A 15,163-nucleotide genomic window follows, 5' to 3' on the forward strand; every position below is an offset into this window, starting at 1 on the left:
GGCATCACTTTGGGAGGGTTTCAGTAAAACGGGGGGCAGACACATCACTTGGGGAGGCTCAGGCTGGGGGGCTCAGGGTCATCGCTTGGGGGTCTGAAGCCGGGGGGCTCAGGGTTATCACTTGGCGGGGGTCTCAAGCCGGGGGGCTCAGGGTCATCGCCTGGGGGCTCAGCCAGACTTTTGCGGGAAGGTCCATCCCCGTGGGTCAGGGTCAGCTCGGGGGGGGTCTCTGCCCCCCTCGGGGGTCGCACCCGGCCCCTCTCTCTCTCTCTATCAATAAAGCCGCTGTCGCCAGCACCGCCTCGCTCTTTTCTCCCACCGTGTCGGGATGGGGGGGATCACTCATGGGGCGGAGATGCCTTCTCTCCCGGTACCGAGCCCGGGATGGGGGGCTCACTCATGGGGCGGGGGTCCCTCCCCTCCCGGTACCGACCCCCGGTACCGCCTCCCCGCCCCGCGCCGCTTTACGGCCTGTCGTAAACTCCCCCCCGCCCATTGCGGCGGCCGCCGCGCAGCCGTAAAGCGGAGCCGCCCGCGCCCCCCGCCCGGTACCCGCGGCCCCTCCGGGAGGGATTGGGGGGGGCGGGATGGGGGGGAGAGGGGCGGGGGTTTGGGTGGGGGGCTGCGGGCTGGGCGGGGATGGGTCCGGGGTGGGGGGCTGCCAGGGGAGCTGGGCTTGGGGAGGGGCTGGGGGGGGTCTCAGTATGGGGGGGCTGTGGGACAGGGTATGGGGTACAAGGCATGTGATGGGGGTGTGTCGGGGGGCGTCTGAGGTACAAGGACTGTGATCTTGGGGGGTCGGGGGGCGTCTGAGGTACAAGGACTGTGATGTGGGGGGGTCGGGGGTGGTCTGGGGTATAAGGACTGTGATGTGGGGGGTCTGGGGTGGGTCTGGAGGGTCTGGGGTACAAGGACTGTGATGTAGGGGGGTCTAGGGGGTCTGGGGTACAAGGACCGTGATGTGGGGTAATCGGGGGTGGGTGTGGGATACAAGGACTGTGATGTGGGGTAGTCGGGGATGAGTCTGGGGTACAAGGAGTGTGATCTGGATGGGTCTGGGGGCCGTGGAGGTGGGACTGGGGGGCTGACGTTGATGTTTGGGAGGGGGCTGCTTGTGGGGCTGGGCCCGAGGGTCTCATTGGGGGGAGAAGAGGCTGTGGGGGACAGGGGTCTGCAGGGCTGTGTCAGCACACATTACCCACCGCTCGGGGGTCCCGGCTCAGCCCCTCACACCCTTGATGCCCCCTCCCCACGCCCCCAGGCCGGCACCATGGCGCAGGTGGGGCACAGGGTGGATTACCTGGCCGGATTCTGCTGCCCGGTGGGGGGGCTGGTGGCGGGCAAGCCGCGGGTGCTGTGCCACGAGAACGAGATCTACCTCTCCAACGGCACCGAGTTCGTCTACGTGTACGACCAGGAGGGCAAAGTGCTCAAGGTGAGGGGCTTGGTGGGGTGGGGGTTCACTGTGCCCCCCATCCCGTGGGGACACCCCTTTCCCTATCCCTGGATTCCCTGTGTCAGCATCCAACAAACAAACCCTACAAGCAGCACTCTTTTCTTTGGGGTTTGTTGGGGTTTGGGGGTGCTGCCAGCTGGCCCCTCTCCCAGTCCTGTGGGACACACAGACTGCACAGGGGCTTCTCTCCCCTCTCCCCCAGGCCTGGCTGCTGTCCCCGCTGTCACAGCGCCCTGACTGACACGCTGCTGCCTTTGTTAATTTGTTCTGATTACCATTTCTAAGAAATCCACCGCTGTACGAGCGGGATCTGCCTCCCACACTGCGCTCCCGCTCGGCAAAGTAGAGCACGTACCCTGCTCCCTGTTTTCCTTCCCCTCAGGGAGCGGGAATGACAGGCTGCCTCAGCCCCTCTCCCACCCCCCAGCCCGGGAACACCCAGCTGGGCGCTGCCCAGGGATCCCTGTGTCCCTGGAAACCGCTTTGGATCCCCCTCTGCAGGGAGCCGCCTTGTCCCTGCCGCCCCCGCGGGTGCCGTGGGAGGTGACATTTGGTTGTGTCCCCCCTGCCAGGCTGTGTTCCGCTGCCCCGACCAGGTGTGGCACGTGGAGCTGCTGCCCCAGCCCCGGCAGCTCTACATCCTGTGTGCCCACAGCGGGATCTACTGCGTGTCTCTGGAGCAGCAGAGCAGGTGAGCAGGGGTGACCCCATCCCAGGGCTGCCCTGCCTGTCAGGCTCTGGATCCGTCTCTGCCCGTGCTAAAAGCTCTCCTGCAGGAGCTCACTTCCCAGGGCCGGGCAAAGAGGCGGCCAAGGCACACGCTGGCTTCTCCCCTCGCCTTGGCTCTGAGCTCTTGCCTGTTTTCCCAAAGGTTAATGGAGCAGACGGACGGCGACGGCCAAGAAAGCAACGGCCCCTCCGGCGTCTTCCCGGTGGAAGCGGACGCCTGCATCTTCCCCGACGCCAGCCTGAGCATGTTCACCCTGCTCAGCACCTTCGTCATCACGCTGGCCCAGGACGAGGGCAAGTGGTGGATGCGGCTGCACGAGCTGCCGCGCCCGGAGCAGGACGGGCCCCCGTACCGGCAGGTCAGCCAGGTGGAGTTCTGCCCCGGGAGCCCTCCCGGGGACGGTGCGGGGGATGCGCCGCCCTCCTGCTTCCTGCCCGTGCTGTGCTGCGCGGCCGCGCCCGGCACCCAGGGGCTCTGGTGCTCGGGGGGCTTCGTGCTGGAGGAGCCCCTCTTCAGCCTCCTCTTCGGCATCGACGTGGCCATGCTGGAGTCGCCCATGATCCTGTGCGGCTTCCCGGACGGGCAGCTCTGCTCCGTGCCCCTCAAAGCCCTCAGCTCCTCGCCCGCCGCCGACGGCTGCCGCGACGTGTCCACGCCGGCGCCGCCCGTGAAGATCCTGCACCACCTGGAGGAGCCCATCGTGTTCATCGGGGCGCTGCGCACCGGGCGGCGTGGACACGATGACGACGACGACGACAACGACGACGACACCGACACCGAGGCGCCCGCGGGCGAGCCCGGCTGTGACTGCGTGGTGGCCGTGGGCCACTACGGGAAGATGGTGGCGGTGAAGGCGGATCAGCGGGAGGAGGCCACGGTGCCCGAGCTCAGGGAGTATTACCTGCGGGGCCCCATCCTGTGTGCGGCCTGCGGCAGCGGCTCCCGCATGTACTACAGCACCCACTCCGACATCTCCGCCGTGGACCTGGACTGGGCGGGCGACTCCTCGGACCCCGAGGACACGGAGAGCGGCGCCGGCGTGCTGCCCCCCGTGCTGTCCCCGGCCAGCCTGAGTATCTGTAGCGTGGTGGCGCTTTCCTTGTCCTCCCGGGCCTCGGAAGGTACTGGGGGCAGCAGGGTGGGATCTCACCTCTCCTCTATCCAGCTCTGTGTGGGGTGGGTGGGGCTCCATCTTTCATCCTTGTTGGCTCGCCTTGGTTTTGTAAGTTGTTCCTGTGCATTGTGATTCCTGCTTGTCCCTGCTCATTCCCAGTGCCTCAGCTTGGCATTGCAGGAGGTGGCCAGCCCTGACAGCTGTGGGACAGCCCCAGGCTCGGATCAGGCTCCCTCCAAAATGAGGTGTTCAGTGTGCCTCTGGACTGGCTGTGCACAGAGCCTGTGCCACCAGCAGAGCCCCTGTGTGACAGCTGGGTGCTGCTGGCCTTGGCTGGGGATGGCAGGCACAGCGTGGTGTCCCCTCTCAGGGCTCTGTGTGTGAGCAGGTTGTGCTGTGGTGATCCATGTCTGTCTCCATCACATCCCACTGCCTTGGGGAGGCAGTGCCACGCTGCTCCCTGTGCCCCCCACCTCAGCCATCCAGGAAGGCCCTGCTCCCTTCCTGGCCCCTGACCCCCCGTCTGTGCCTGCAGGGGAGTCGGAGCTGTTGGCCCTGTCGGCCAAGGGCCGCCTCGTGTCCTGTGGGCTGTGCAGCCCCGAGGAGCCGGACGTGGAGCTGACCCCAGCTGAGATCGGCCGGAGGATCAAGGAGCTGCTGTCGGGGATTGGGGACACCTCAGAGAGGTAAAGGTGGCACCAAAGCTGGGGGTTGTGCAGGTCATTGCCAGTAATTAATTATGGTTTGGGTAAGAGACACCTTAGAGCTCATCCCATTCCACCCCCATGGGCAGGGACACCTTCTGCTATCCCAGGGTGCTCCAAGCCCCATCCAATCCACCTGGGACATATCCAGGGATCCAGGGGCAGCCACAGCTTCTCTGGGCACCCTGTGCCAGGGTCTGCCCACCCTCAGAGAGAACAATTCCTTCCCAATATCCCATCTAACCCTGCTCTCTGGCAGTGGGAAGCCATTCCTATTATCCCTCACTCCAGGCCCTTGTCCAAAGTACCTCTCCAGCTCCCTTGGAGCCCCTTTAGGCACTGCAAGGGGCCCTAATGTCTCTCTGGAGCCTTTTTTTCTCCAGGCCGAACACCCCCATCTCTCCTCAAGCTTTTCTCTTGGAAAACCACTCCAGCATTTACCTTTCCTGGCCGGGAAGCCCCCCCAGGCTCGATAATATAAAACCAGTGTTTGAGGGCAGCCCCCTCCCATGGCACAGCCACCCCCGGTGCCGTGGGCGGGCTGGCAGCGGCAGCCATGGCAGCAGAAGGTGGCACAGGCAGGGTGCCAGGCGCCTGCCACGCGTGCCAAGGCGGCAGTGACAGGCAGGGCAGGCACATGCCTCCATCCTCCGTGGCTGGCTGTGTGGGGAGGGGCTGTGGGTGAGCCCCCCTCCATCCTCCATCCACAGGGGGATTCCTGAGGTCTGGCTGTCCAGAGCCACTGCACAGGCTCAGCTCTGATGTGGAACATGGATCTGTGCTGCCATGGCAGAGAAGCTGGCGGTTTTCTGTGGTGGGATCATGCCAGGAGCAGCTCAGCTTGGCAGCACAGCGCCATCCCGGTGTCCCTCCCGTTGTTCCATCCCTGTCACACTGTCCTTGCAGAGTGTCCTTCCTGAAGAAAGCTGTGGACCAGAGGAACCGAGCCCTGGCCAGCCTGAACCAGGTGATGAACGTGAGCGCGGCGCTGCTCTCCAGCCAGGAGGGCCACAAGCCCATCGCCTGCACCGTCACTGCCAACTGGAGCTGCCTCCTGCTCCAGGACACCGTCACCATCTCCTGCTTGCTGGAGAACTGCAGCGAGTACAGCCTGGAGGAGGGCTGGACCCTCTGTGTCCAGCTCCTGGCCAGCCCCTGTGCCTTAGAGGAGGAATCCATGGATTCGGCCACCACCTTCACCTTCCCCATTGACCAGCTGCTCCCTGGCAACAAGCGGGAGCTGACGCTGCCCCTCGGCCCCGCTGCCGACACCAAGCTGGACCTGCCTCTGACCATCTCCTGTGCCCTCTACTACAGTTTGAGGGATATTTTGGGCAGTGGCTCCGACTCCTCCGAGGACCTGGATGACTTCCTGCCCGACGACTCGCCCCTGCTGTCCCCGGACAGGGAAGGCATCTGCCTGCCCCTCAGCCAATGCACCATTGACATGCTCCAGTGCCTCCGTTTCGGGAGCAGCCCCCCCGGGCCCAGCGCCCCCCCTGCCCCCTCAGACCCTGTGGAGACCTTCCTCAAAGTGTCCCGGGAACAGACTGAGCCCGAGGAGGGGAAAAGCCCGGCAGAGGAGAGCCTGCCCCCCTCGGCAGCGTCCATCCGGGTGTCCTCGGAGCTGCTGAAAAGCGCTCTCAAAACCTCGGAAACAGGTGGGTCTGGCAGGGTGGCACTGTCACAGCCCCTCCCGTGGGCACAGAGGGCTGTGTGACCCCACTGCCCCCAGCACAGCCTTGGCACACGTGGCAGTGGCACAACTCTGCGTGTCCCAATGTGGGGGGGTCCTCTGTTACCCCTGCCCCCTCAGGGCCTGTCTCAGGCACACGCTGTCAGCAGTGTCACATCTCTGCTCTGTGCTTTGGTCCCCAGATGTCCCACTTTGCTGTGCCACCCTGCGCTGGCTGCTGGCTGAGAACCCCGGGGCCGAGGCGCTGAGCACGGAGGTGGCATCGGTGTGTGGCACGGCACCCGACGGTGCCCACGTCCAGCTGCTCGTCACAGAGGCAAGGAATGGGTTAGCCCTGAGCCAAGGAATGGGTCAGCCTGCAGGGAAGCTCCATCCCACAAAGCCAGCTCCTTCCTGGGGTCAGGGAGATGAGTGGGGGCATGGCCATGCCATTCTGTCCCCTCCTCTGGGCTGCACAGGCAGCATTCCCAGTCCATTCTCCCAACCCTGGGCTTCCCAAAGGCTGTGGTTATTTCCCTCCCTCTCCACATGTTCCCATTTCTTTGGTTCTAGAAAATGCACTGGGATTTGGGTTTGGGTTGTAAATCCACCCCATGCAGAATTCCCCTCTAAAGGCACAGGGAAAATGGGGATTTCTGCCCAGCTCTCCTGCCTGACCCCTGAGGGGCCTCCAGGTACCTGGCACAGGTGGATTTGCACCTGAGAGCTCAGATGTCCCCAGGGTGATGAGTGACAGTGTTCATTCTGCCAGGGCTCACCTGGTAGCACCAGGCTGGGGACAACTGCTCCTGGGAGGATGGGAGGGTTTGGGGGTGTCTGGAACCTTCTGGGGAACCTGGTGCCTGTGGGGAGGGGCTCTGGCCCCCTGGCAGTGACACTGCTCTCGCTGTCCAGGTGGCCATGAATGACCTGAGCCCTGCAGGTCCCATCCAGGCTGTGGAGATCCTGATGGAGAGCCCATCCCTGGCCCACATGTGCAGGACACACCACGCCGTCATCCGGCGCATACAGGTACCCCCCTGGGCCAGGGGCACCCCAAGTGACCCCAAACCCCCTGGGATGGAGCCTGGGCTGCAGTGGGGGGTGTTTCTATGGTGCCATGGTGTGACAGTCCAGCACCAGCATCTGGGGGTGCCAGATATGGGGTTTGGGCTGCCCTGAGATTGGGAATTCCCAAGGATGGGGCTCCCAGGGGCTGGGGGCTGCTGGAGCTGTGGCTCCCAAGGCTGGGAGTCCCAGGAGCTGGGGGTTCCTGGGATTGGGGTCCCTGGGGCCGGGGTCCCTGGGTTTTGGGGGTCCCTGGGGCTGGGTGCTGCCAGCTGCCCCAGCCCCCTCCCTGCCTCCCTCCCTGCCTGGCACAGGCGCTGGTGCTGGAGCAGGCGGCGCAGGGCTCGGGCCCCCCCGACCTCCGCATGCAGTACCTGCGTCAGATCCAGGCCAACCACGAGGTGAGCCCCCCGATCCCCTCCCTCCCTCCCTCCCCGTGGGGACCCCATCCCCAGCCCGTCCCTCACCCGGCCCCGCTCCCGCAGATGCTGCTGAAGGAGGCGCAGACCCTCCGGGACCAGCCCAGCCCGGGCGGGGAGGGGGCTGAGGGCTCTGCCACGGCCACCGAGAAGCTCCTGAACATCTACCGGCAGCTGCGGAACCCCAGCCTGGTCCTGCTGTGAGCGGGGGGCGGCCAGCCCGCCCCAAACCCCGCCGGCCGGGGTGGGGGCCCGCGGGAGAGCCCCCCATCCCACCTCACCCCAGCCCACCAGAGCAGGGCCGGGGCCGGTGGCCGGTCCGGCGGGGGGTGTGTCTGTGCGTGTTTCGTGGTCGTGTTGTCGGCAGCACCGGGGGCGTCTCGGGGCTCCGGTGGCGGAGCGGGGGCTCCTGGGCTGGCCCAGCCCTGCCCCGCCGCCCCCCAGCCCGGCCAGGCCGGGGCAGCCCCCCGGGGCCGCGCTGTCTTGTGGATCCGTGGTAGTGTAGTGGCCGTGCCGAGCCGAGCCGAGCCGGGCCGGCCGCGGGCTGAGCCCCCCCGAGCCGCCTTCAGGATCAGGACAAACAGGGTGCTGTGCCCGGGGGAGCCCCGTTTTCTGCTGGGCAGGGGAGGGGGTCTCCGCTCCCCCGTTGTTTCTATAAATGATCTCGTATCTCCATGCTGGTGCGGCGTGGTCCGGCCGCGGCCCCTCCCGCACCTCTCCACTGTCTGTAACTCTGTCGTCTGCCATAAAAACGATCCTGTTGCTCACCCCGTGCCTGGCTCTGTTCCTTTCCGTCCTCCCGAGGGTCCTGGCAGCTCTCGGGGTGGGGGTCTCCCACTGCCACCCCCTGCTCCCCCAGCCTGGCAGACCAGCAGCCCCCTCGGGCTCCTGCCGGCTGTGGCTTTGCTTTGCTGACCCCCCCATCCCGTGTGGCACCCCGGGGGTCCCTGCATCCCCCTGCCCCCCGGATCAGCCCCTTCCACGGGGTCTGTGCGCTCCTGGGAGGGAAGCAGGGCTGGATCTCCATGGGAAGGAGGACGCGCTGGTGCCTCGGTGTGATGATCCAGGTGACTTTAATGCCGTGAGTCGCGGGGGGGGGACACAGCTGCCACCACCCCGCATTGCCAGGGACAGGGACACGGGGGTGGCCGCGGGGGGGGCTCCGGGGGTGGCTCAGTACTCCCAGAGCGTGGCCCGCAGCACGGACTCGCTGTCGGCGCGCAGGGTCCCCGCGGGGTCCCCGCGCAGGTACCGCCCGTTCTTCCCTTTGATGGCCACGCGGCCCCGCTCCCGGAACTCGAAGAAGAAATCCTCGGACAGGTCCCCGTCGCTGCACACCGAGCCGCTGCTCGCCACGTACCAGTACTTGCCCCCCTGGCCTGCGGGGAGCCCCGGGGGTGTCAGTGCAGGTCAGTGACCCCCAGGGCCACCCACTCACCCCATAGCCCCCCCCAGCCCACCCACCTTGGATCTGGTAGGCGCCGTCGCTGAAGGTGATGTGGAAGACGTCGTAGACGGAGCGGTTGGAGTCGAGCAGGTTGGAGCCCCGGTGGTAGCAGACGAAGCCGTGCTCGCCCCGCAGCACCAGCATGGGCCGGTTGATCAGCTTCAGAGTGAACTCCTCGTCCTCCCCTGCACAGCACGCAGCCCTCAGCACCCCGGGGCACCCCCGGTCCCCCCCGTGCCCCCCTGCACTCACCCACGGTGTCGCTGACGGCCGCCAGCTGCCCGTTCCTCTTGGTGCACACGTAGCGGCCGTTGCTGGCGCGCAGGGCCACGCGCCGCCCGCGCCACTCGATGTCAAACATGGTGTTGGCAGCGCTGGTGGCAGAGGGACGGCGTGAATTAGGGGTGCCTATGTCACCCCCTCACATCATCCCTCCACCCTACACTGCAGCCTCACTCACATTTCGGTGGCCACAGCCTGGATGCCCCCGTGGGCCACCAGGGTCCAGTAGCTGCCGGTGTTGGTGTGGAGGCTGCACTTGTTGGTGTCACGGTCGATCTGCAGCTGGAAGGTCTCGTGGTTCAGCTCCTCGTCCTGGTTTGCTGAGACATTCACACCTGGGGGAGAGTGGAGGTTGGTGCTGGGCCTGCTCTGGACATGGGCACTGGTCACGCTCCAGCCACCAGCGCCACTCCAGGTCCAGCGACTGGCACTGGTCCTGTCCTGGCCCTGGGCAGCAGCCTCAGTCTGGCCATGGTCACCGATCCCACTTTGGCACTAGTTGGCACCGGTCCTACTCCATTCATCATCAGTGACCCCACTGTGACCACTGTCACCAATCCCAGCCCAGCCACAGGCACTGATCCCACTGAGCCATTGTCACCAGTCCCACTCAGGACATCAGGACCAGTTCCAGCCCAGCCCATTGTCACTGTCCCATTCCAGCCATTGGCACCCATCCTGTTCCAGCCATGGGTATCGGTTCCACTCTGCTGGCTCCTGTCACCAAAGCCACTCTGTCCACGGTCACTGATCCTGCTGTGGCCATTGGCAGCGATCCTGCTCTGGCCAGCAGGACCAATCCCATTGCAGCCATTGTCCCACCCCACCCATCACCACCACGGGCACCCTCCCCTGCCCCCAAATCCTCCTGCGAACAATTGTGCTAATTGGGCTGGTTAATCAGCTTGTCACCGCCGTGTCCATCTGGTCACAAACCCCTATTTATAGCTGGTCCCCCTCGTCACCCAGCACTAAGCTGCTTGGCACAGGGGTGGCACCGTCCCTGGGGGGCACCTGGGGGCGAATGGGGTCCCTTGGGTCTCTGACAAGGGGTTCTGCTCACCTGTGGTCACATCTGCTGGCTCTACACACGTGTGTGCACACAGGGCATCGTGTGTGGCCTGCACAGGCACACATGTGACCCTGTGGATGCTGCACGAAGTGTGACACACCTGTGTGTGTGTGTGTGTGTGTGTGTGCACGTACACACCTGTGCACACCTACACCCCTGCACGTGTTCACACACATACCCACAGAGCCCTGCACATGCACACACATGTGTACACACACACCCACGCCTTCCCCCCCAGCTGCTCCCACTCCATCCTCACTGACCTCAGCCCCCCAGGCACACAGGACCCCCGTGTCCCTCTCCAGCAGCCAGGCTGGGGTTCCCCATGTCCCCAGGATGTGGCTGTAGGATCCCCCCAGGTAAGCACAGCCCTATGGGGTTGCTGCTATGGGGTCTGCCCCAGGGTGGGGGTCCCAGGGCTGCTCCCACAGAGCTGTGGGGTCCCTGGGTGGGCAGGGAGCGGGTGTGGGGAGCTCTTACCCTGCCGGATGGAGACATATCTGCCATTGGCCGCCGTGAACACCACCTGGGGGTGACTCTCCTCCAGGTCAAAGAGTTCATCTTTGCCCGGCTTGGAGCTGCGGCCAGATTTGAGGGTGCCGGTGGGTCCGGTGGGCGCCAGGTACTTCCCATCGCAGTCCTTGAACGCCAGCTTGCCCGCCTTGAACTCGAGGGTGTAGCCGGTGCCGGCGCCGGGCTCGGGCACCAGGGTGCCATCGCAGCGCAGGTAGCGCTCGTCGGCCGTGCGCAGGCTGTACTTCTTGTCCTGGAAGCAGAGCGTGATGAGCGCGTCCACGCCCCACGGCAGGTTGCTGTCGGTGGCGATCTCGTCCTCGTGGGCGCTCAGGTGCGCGTAGCGGCGGCGGCTGACGCTCAGCAGGTTGGCCTGGGGGTGCATGGCCAGGTGCACGGTCCAGAGCTCGCCCTCGGTCACGCTGGGGGCGAAGCAGGACAGGCGGTCCTCGCGGCCGCCGAAGAAGCGCCGGTGCGGGGCCGACTGCAGCGCCCAGCGCCCGTCCGACTGCGTGATGATGCTGAAGCCTTCGTCCCGGCCCGGCTGCTCCGCCTCGCAGCGCACCTTGCCGTCCTTGTCGGCGCCCAGGTAGCGGCCCAGGTGGCTCTTGAGGAAGACGATGGAGCTGTCGGCTTCATCCTGCTCCAGCGTCCAGATCTGCTTGCGCTTGAGGCTGGGCGCCGAGGCGTTCACCTTGTAGCCGAAGCTCTCCGCCGTCAGGTAGCGGCTCTCGCAGTTGATCAGCCCGAACTGGATCTTCAGCACCTGGTGGATCCCATTCGTTGGCATCTTCCGCCGAGGCGGGGCGGCCCCCGGGGGCCGGCGGGGGCTCCCCGGCGCTGCCGAGCCCGGGCGTCGCGGCGGGGCCGGACGGAGCGCCCGCGGCAGGGGCGGCTGCGCTGCCCGGGACCCACGGAGCGGGACGGGGCCCCGAGGGGGCTGAGACCCGTTCGGTCACCCGCGGGTGGGATTAGAGAGCGGCCGGCTTGCGATGGGCACCGGGGGCGCCCGGGCGAGGGGGCACCGCGGCAGCCCCCGGCCACGCCACCGTCCCTCGCCGCGGCCCCGTCGTGCTGTGGCGGAGCCGCGGGTGGAAAACTTGGGTGGGAACCCGATCCGGGCCGGCGTATCCGTTCCGATGCCGGCGGGTTAAGGTTACCGGCCCCTCTGATTCAGCAGCGGGTCACCTCCAGCCGCGCCGCCTCCCGGCCAGCCCCTAAGCGCCTTTTCCAATTAGCCAGGCATTTTGATTAGTGTAAACCTTTTATCCTGCTTTGGGGCCCTTGGCCTCCATCTGTCCTGTGGCCCCAAATCCCTCCTGCAGCTGTGGATCGGGGTCACGGACGCCCCCGAGGGGCGTGGGCTCCTTCGGGGCTGAGCCCGCCCGGAGCTCATGGCAGAGATGAGGGTCCGAAGAGGGTCCGGCCCTTTGGGGGGGACAGGAGGGGATGGGGACAGGAGGGGACAACGGGGTAGGGGACAGGAGGGGACAGTCCCCACTTCAACCCCAGCCCTGCTGGGATCCCCGTCCTCGCCCACGCTCTACTGGGGGACAGATGGGGACGGGCTCTGTCACCAGCCGGGCCCCCCGAATTGTCCCGACCCCCGTGCCGGGGTCCGGCCGTGCCGTGGCGGTACCGCTCCGGCTCCCGCCGCCGTCCCCCGGGCCCTGCGGCTCCGGTGTCAGCCCGGTGCCCGGTTATTGTTCCCGCACACAGCCCCAGCTTTGGTTGCTCATGACTTTTTCATGCTGGGCTGGCGCTGCCCGCGCCGGGGGGTGCCGAGGCCCCCCGAGCCGCGACACCCGAGCCGCGCCCGCCCGCCCGCTGTAACTGACCCCCGAAACGGAGCCGGCTCGGCTTTCGGGGCCCGCCGAGGGGGGAATAAATGGGTCAGGGTCCCGGGGGGCCCGGGGGGGCCGCGGGGCTCTCGGTGGGTGCCCGCCGGCACCTGCCCGGCAGCGCGGCCGGGAGCGGCATTTATACATGCCGGCCCCCCCGCCACCCCCGGCGGGGTCAGGTTCCCCTCGGGGGGGCCCTGGGCGCTGCCCCACAGGCACAGCGTGTCCCTGTGTCCCCCCGGCCTGGGGACAGCCGGACCCCTCCCCACTGAGGGCTGCCGGGACCGGACGTGCTTGTGACAACCCCGCAGGGGGCTGGGGTGGGCGACCCCTCGGTGTGGGTGTCCCCTCCGGATGAGTGACCCCCCGATTTCCGTCCAACACCAGGATGGACAATGGGGGTGCTGGGTGCTGGGCTGCCAGAGGGGGTCCCCAGCGCACAATAATGGTGGGGGGCTGCCAGAGGGGAAGGGGGGAGGGGGGTTCAGCTGTGCCCCACACCCCCGGGGGGTCAGGCAGGGTCTTGGGGTGGGGGTCAGAGGGTGTCGGGGCTCTGATGGGGGGAGCCCCTCCTGGTGCCCACCCAGGGAGGGGCTCGGGGGGTCCGGTGGGGGATCAGGAGGGGAATCGGGCACCTGCGAGGTGGGACCCGCCCATCACCATCCCATCACCATCCCTTCACTCCGCCCCTGCGCACGGGCAGCGGGGACGGACGGACGGACGGAGGGACGGACAGACAGACGGACACCAGGCGGCGGGGCGTGCCGGGGGTGGTGCCTTCCTCCTCCTCCTCCTCTTCTTCCTCCTCCTCTTCCTCCTCCTTTTCCTCCTGGTCCTCCCGCCCCTGCCCCTCCCTGCCCGGCCCTGCCCTCCCTGAGTCACGGCTGGGGGCGGCCCCGGCCGTGGCCGGGCGGGGGGTGCGGCCGGGATGTCCCCGGGGACACGGGGGATGCGGGGGTCACCTGCGCGGCCCCCCCAGGCCAGACCCCCCCGCGCCCTCCGTGTCCCACCACGGCCCGGCTCGGGAACACGGGACCCCCCAGGACCCCCGGCACCCCCCGAGGCCGTCCCGGGTCGCTGTCGCCTCTGCACCCCGACAGTGCCCGTGTCACCCGTCCCGGTGGCACCGGGAGCTGCTGGGGAGGGTTGGGCAGGGCTGGGAATCCCGTGGGACGTGGGGACAGCGGTGGCCACCAGTGCCGTGGGCCTGAGTGACACCAGGAGCTGGCGTGGGTGGCCTGTGGAACGGCGTGTGGGTACCTGGCACGGTACCTGGCACAGCACCTGGCACGATGGGCGGCTGCTCAGGATGGCCCATGGCTAATGTGACATGGGACATTGGCTACCTGACGCGACATGGCTGCTTGGCACGGGGTGTGGCTGCCTGGCACGGGGTGGGGCTGCTTGAATGGGACATGGTGCATGGCTGCCTGGTGGCACACGGGCACCTGGGGTGGCACACGGGCCCCTGGCACAGCTGTGGCTACCTGGCACAGGGTGTGCCCACCTGAGATGGCACCTGGCTGCCTGACAGAGTGTGTGCCCCCCTTCGATGGTACATGGCACAGTGTGTGCCCACCTGTGATGGCACTAGGCTACCTGACAGAGTGTGTCCCCACCTGAGATGGTACCTGACACAGGGTGTGCCCACCTGAGATGGCACCAGGCTGCCTGATGTGCTTTGTGGCACCTGACACAGGGCATGGCTACCTGGCATGGGGCGTGGCTGCCTGCTCCTGGCATGCCCACCCAGGACCCCGGGCACTCACCTGGCTGGCACCGCACAGGTGCAGCCATGGCAGGGGGGGCACAGGGCCCCGAGGGGAAGGGGCTCGGGCATGGGGAGCCCCCCGGCTGGCTGGGGTGCGCTGGGGCTGGGGTGGCTGCACTGGGGTGTCCCTGGGGCTACCGGGATGTCACCCCAGGTGTGCGGGGGGCGCGGGGCAGCACAGCCGGGGCTGGGGGTGCCGTGCCCCGGGCAGAGCTGTCACCTCTGGGACCCGCAGTGTCACCTGGGGGTGCAGGGCTGCACCGGGGGTCCCCAGCCCGGTGCTGTGTGTGGGGGCCATGGCTGGGGGGTCCCGGGTGAGTGTCACGGGTGGGGTGTGTAAGACCCCCGGCTGGGGGGGTGCAGGTGGGTAACGGGGGGTGCCAGGGCCAGGTGGGGGTGCAGGTGCCATGAGAGGGGGGTCCCGGTGCCCGTGGGGAGTGCAGGTGCCGCGGGTGGAGGGGTCTCGGTGCCCCGAGGGGGGTGCACGTGCTGCCCGGTGCTGCCCAGGGTGGGGGGCGCGGTCCCAAGTTCGGGGTGCGGGGCCAGGCCCGGGCAGGCCCGCGGGGGCCTGGCACTCCCGGAGGCGCTGCCGGGAGGGTTCCGGAGCTGCCCGGGGAGGGGCGCGGCCCGGGGGTCCCGCCGGGATCGGGGGGGTCCCGCTGGAACCGGGGGTCGCCCCCCTCGCACCCCCCCGCCCCATGCAGGTTCCGGGGTGCCGAGGGGCGGGGCCAGCCCGGCAGCCGCCCCACGTGGCCTGGGCCGCGCCAGCCAATGAGAGCGCCTGTTTCTGAAAGATCTCCATATATGGCGATGTTCTCGGCCGAGGAGGCGGGGCTCTCGGCCCCCGGATATAAAAGCGCGGGGCTGGCAGCCGTGCGGTCTCACTCAGCCGGCGGCAGCGGACCAGGCGGCACCGTCACCGCAGCGCCCACAGAAGCGACCCCCGCGCAGCAGGTACCGCACAGCCCCGCACCGCGCCCCCGCCGCCCCTTTTCTCGCATTCCCCGGGGGGCGGGGTGGGCAATTTTTACCACGATCGGTTCCGCTCGGCCCCGCCGCGGGCTGCGGCCG

At 67.7% G+C, this 15,163-nt stretch overlaps 3 protein-coding genes across 4 annotated transcripts in view; 2 read left to right on the forward strand and 1 right to left on the reverse strand.

The window, feature by feature from the left end:
- Positions 1-393: 393 nt before the first annotated feature.
- On the forward strand, positions 394-7,933 carry FAAP100 (FA core complex associated protein 100). Of its 2 annotated transcripts, XM_074555067.1 has the most exons (10): positions 394-548; positions 1,262-1,435; positions 2,029-2,147; positions 2,328-3,307; positions 3,836-3,986; positions 4,911-5,665; positions 5,883-6,016; positions 6,595-6,711; positions 7,062-7,148; positions 7,233-7,933. In XM_074555067.1, exons 2-10 carry the CDS (start codon positions 1,271-1,273, stop codon positions 7,368-7,370), a joined length of 2,646 nt encoding a protein of 881 aa, XP_074411168.1. In that variant the 5' UTR covers positions 394-548; positions 1,262-1,270; the 3' UTR covers positions 7,371-7,933. The 2 variants fall into 2 exon arrangements, with proteins under 2 accessions (XP_074411168.1, XP_074411167.1); XM_074555066.1 differs by lacking the exon at positions 394-548 and having other exon boundaries at positions 998-1,435.
- A 303-nt stretch (positions 7,934-8,236) lies between these two features.
- On the reverse strand, positions 8,237-11,381 carry FSCN2 (fascin actin-bundling protein 2, retinal). Its single transcript, XM_074555069.1, has 5 exons — positions 10,448-11,381; positions 9,074-9,230; positions 8,866-8,987; positions 8,631-8,798; positions 8,237-8,545 (listed from the first exon to the last, which is right to left on the reverse strand). The coding sequence occupies exons 1-5, from the start codon at positions 11,268-11,270 to the stop codon at positions 8,340-8,342; spliced, it is 1,476 nt and encodes a 491-aa protein (XP_074411170.1). The 5' UTR covers positions 11,271-11,381; the 3' UTR covers positions 8,237-8,339.
- Positions 11,382-14,887: 3,506 nt separating this feature from the next.
- Positions 14,888-15,163, forward strand: part of ACTG1 (actin gamma 1) — a 2,705-nt gene continuing 2,429 nt past the window's right edge. The window contains exon 1 of the mRNA XM_074555070.1: positions 14,888-15,046. The gene's annotated coding sequence lies outside the window, so the exon portion shown is untranslated. The remainder of the gene's footprint in view (positions 15,047-15,163) is intronic.

Source organism: Zonotrichia albicollis, chromosome 19 (genome assembly GCF_047830755.1).
Source record: "Zonotrichia albicollis isolate bZonAlb1 chromosome 19, bZonAlb1.hap1, whole genome shotgun sequence".
Lineage (NCBI taxonomy): Eukaryota > Metazoa > Chordata > Aves > Passeriformes > Passerellidae > Zonotrichia > Zonotrichia albicollis.

Excerpts from the sequence above, each read along its gene's own strand:
- FAAP100 (XM_074555066.1), top strand. The coding sequence starts at position 1,019 with ATGAGTCTGGGGTACAAGGAGTGTGATCTGGATGGGTCTGGGGGCCGT. Across the intron at positions 1,436-2,028 it reads AGGAGGGCAAAGTGCTCAAG|GCTGTGTTCCGCTGCCCCGA; the intron begins GTGAGGGGCTTG and ends CCCCCCTGCCAG. Across the intron at positions 3,987-4,910 it reads ATTGGGGACACCTCAGAGAG|AGTGTCCTTCCTGAAGAAAG; the intron begins GTAAAGGTGGCA and ends CTGTCCTTGCAG.
- FSCN2 (XM_074555069.1), bottom strand. The coding sequence starts at position 11,270 with ATGCCAACGAATGGGATCCACCAGGTGCTGAAGATCCAGTTCGGGCTG. Across the intron at positions 8,988-9,073 it reads CAGGCTGTGGCCACCGAAAT|CGCTGCCAACACCATGTTTG; the intron begins GTGAGTGAGGCT and ends CTCTGCCACCAG. Across the intron at positions 8,546-8,630 it reads CGGCGCCTACCAGATCCAAG|GCCAGGGGGGCAAGTACTGG; the intron begins GTGGGTGGGCTG and ends GGCTCCCCGCAG.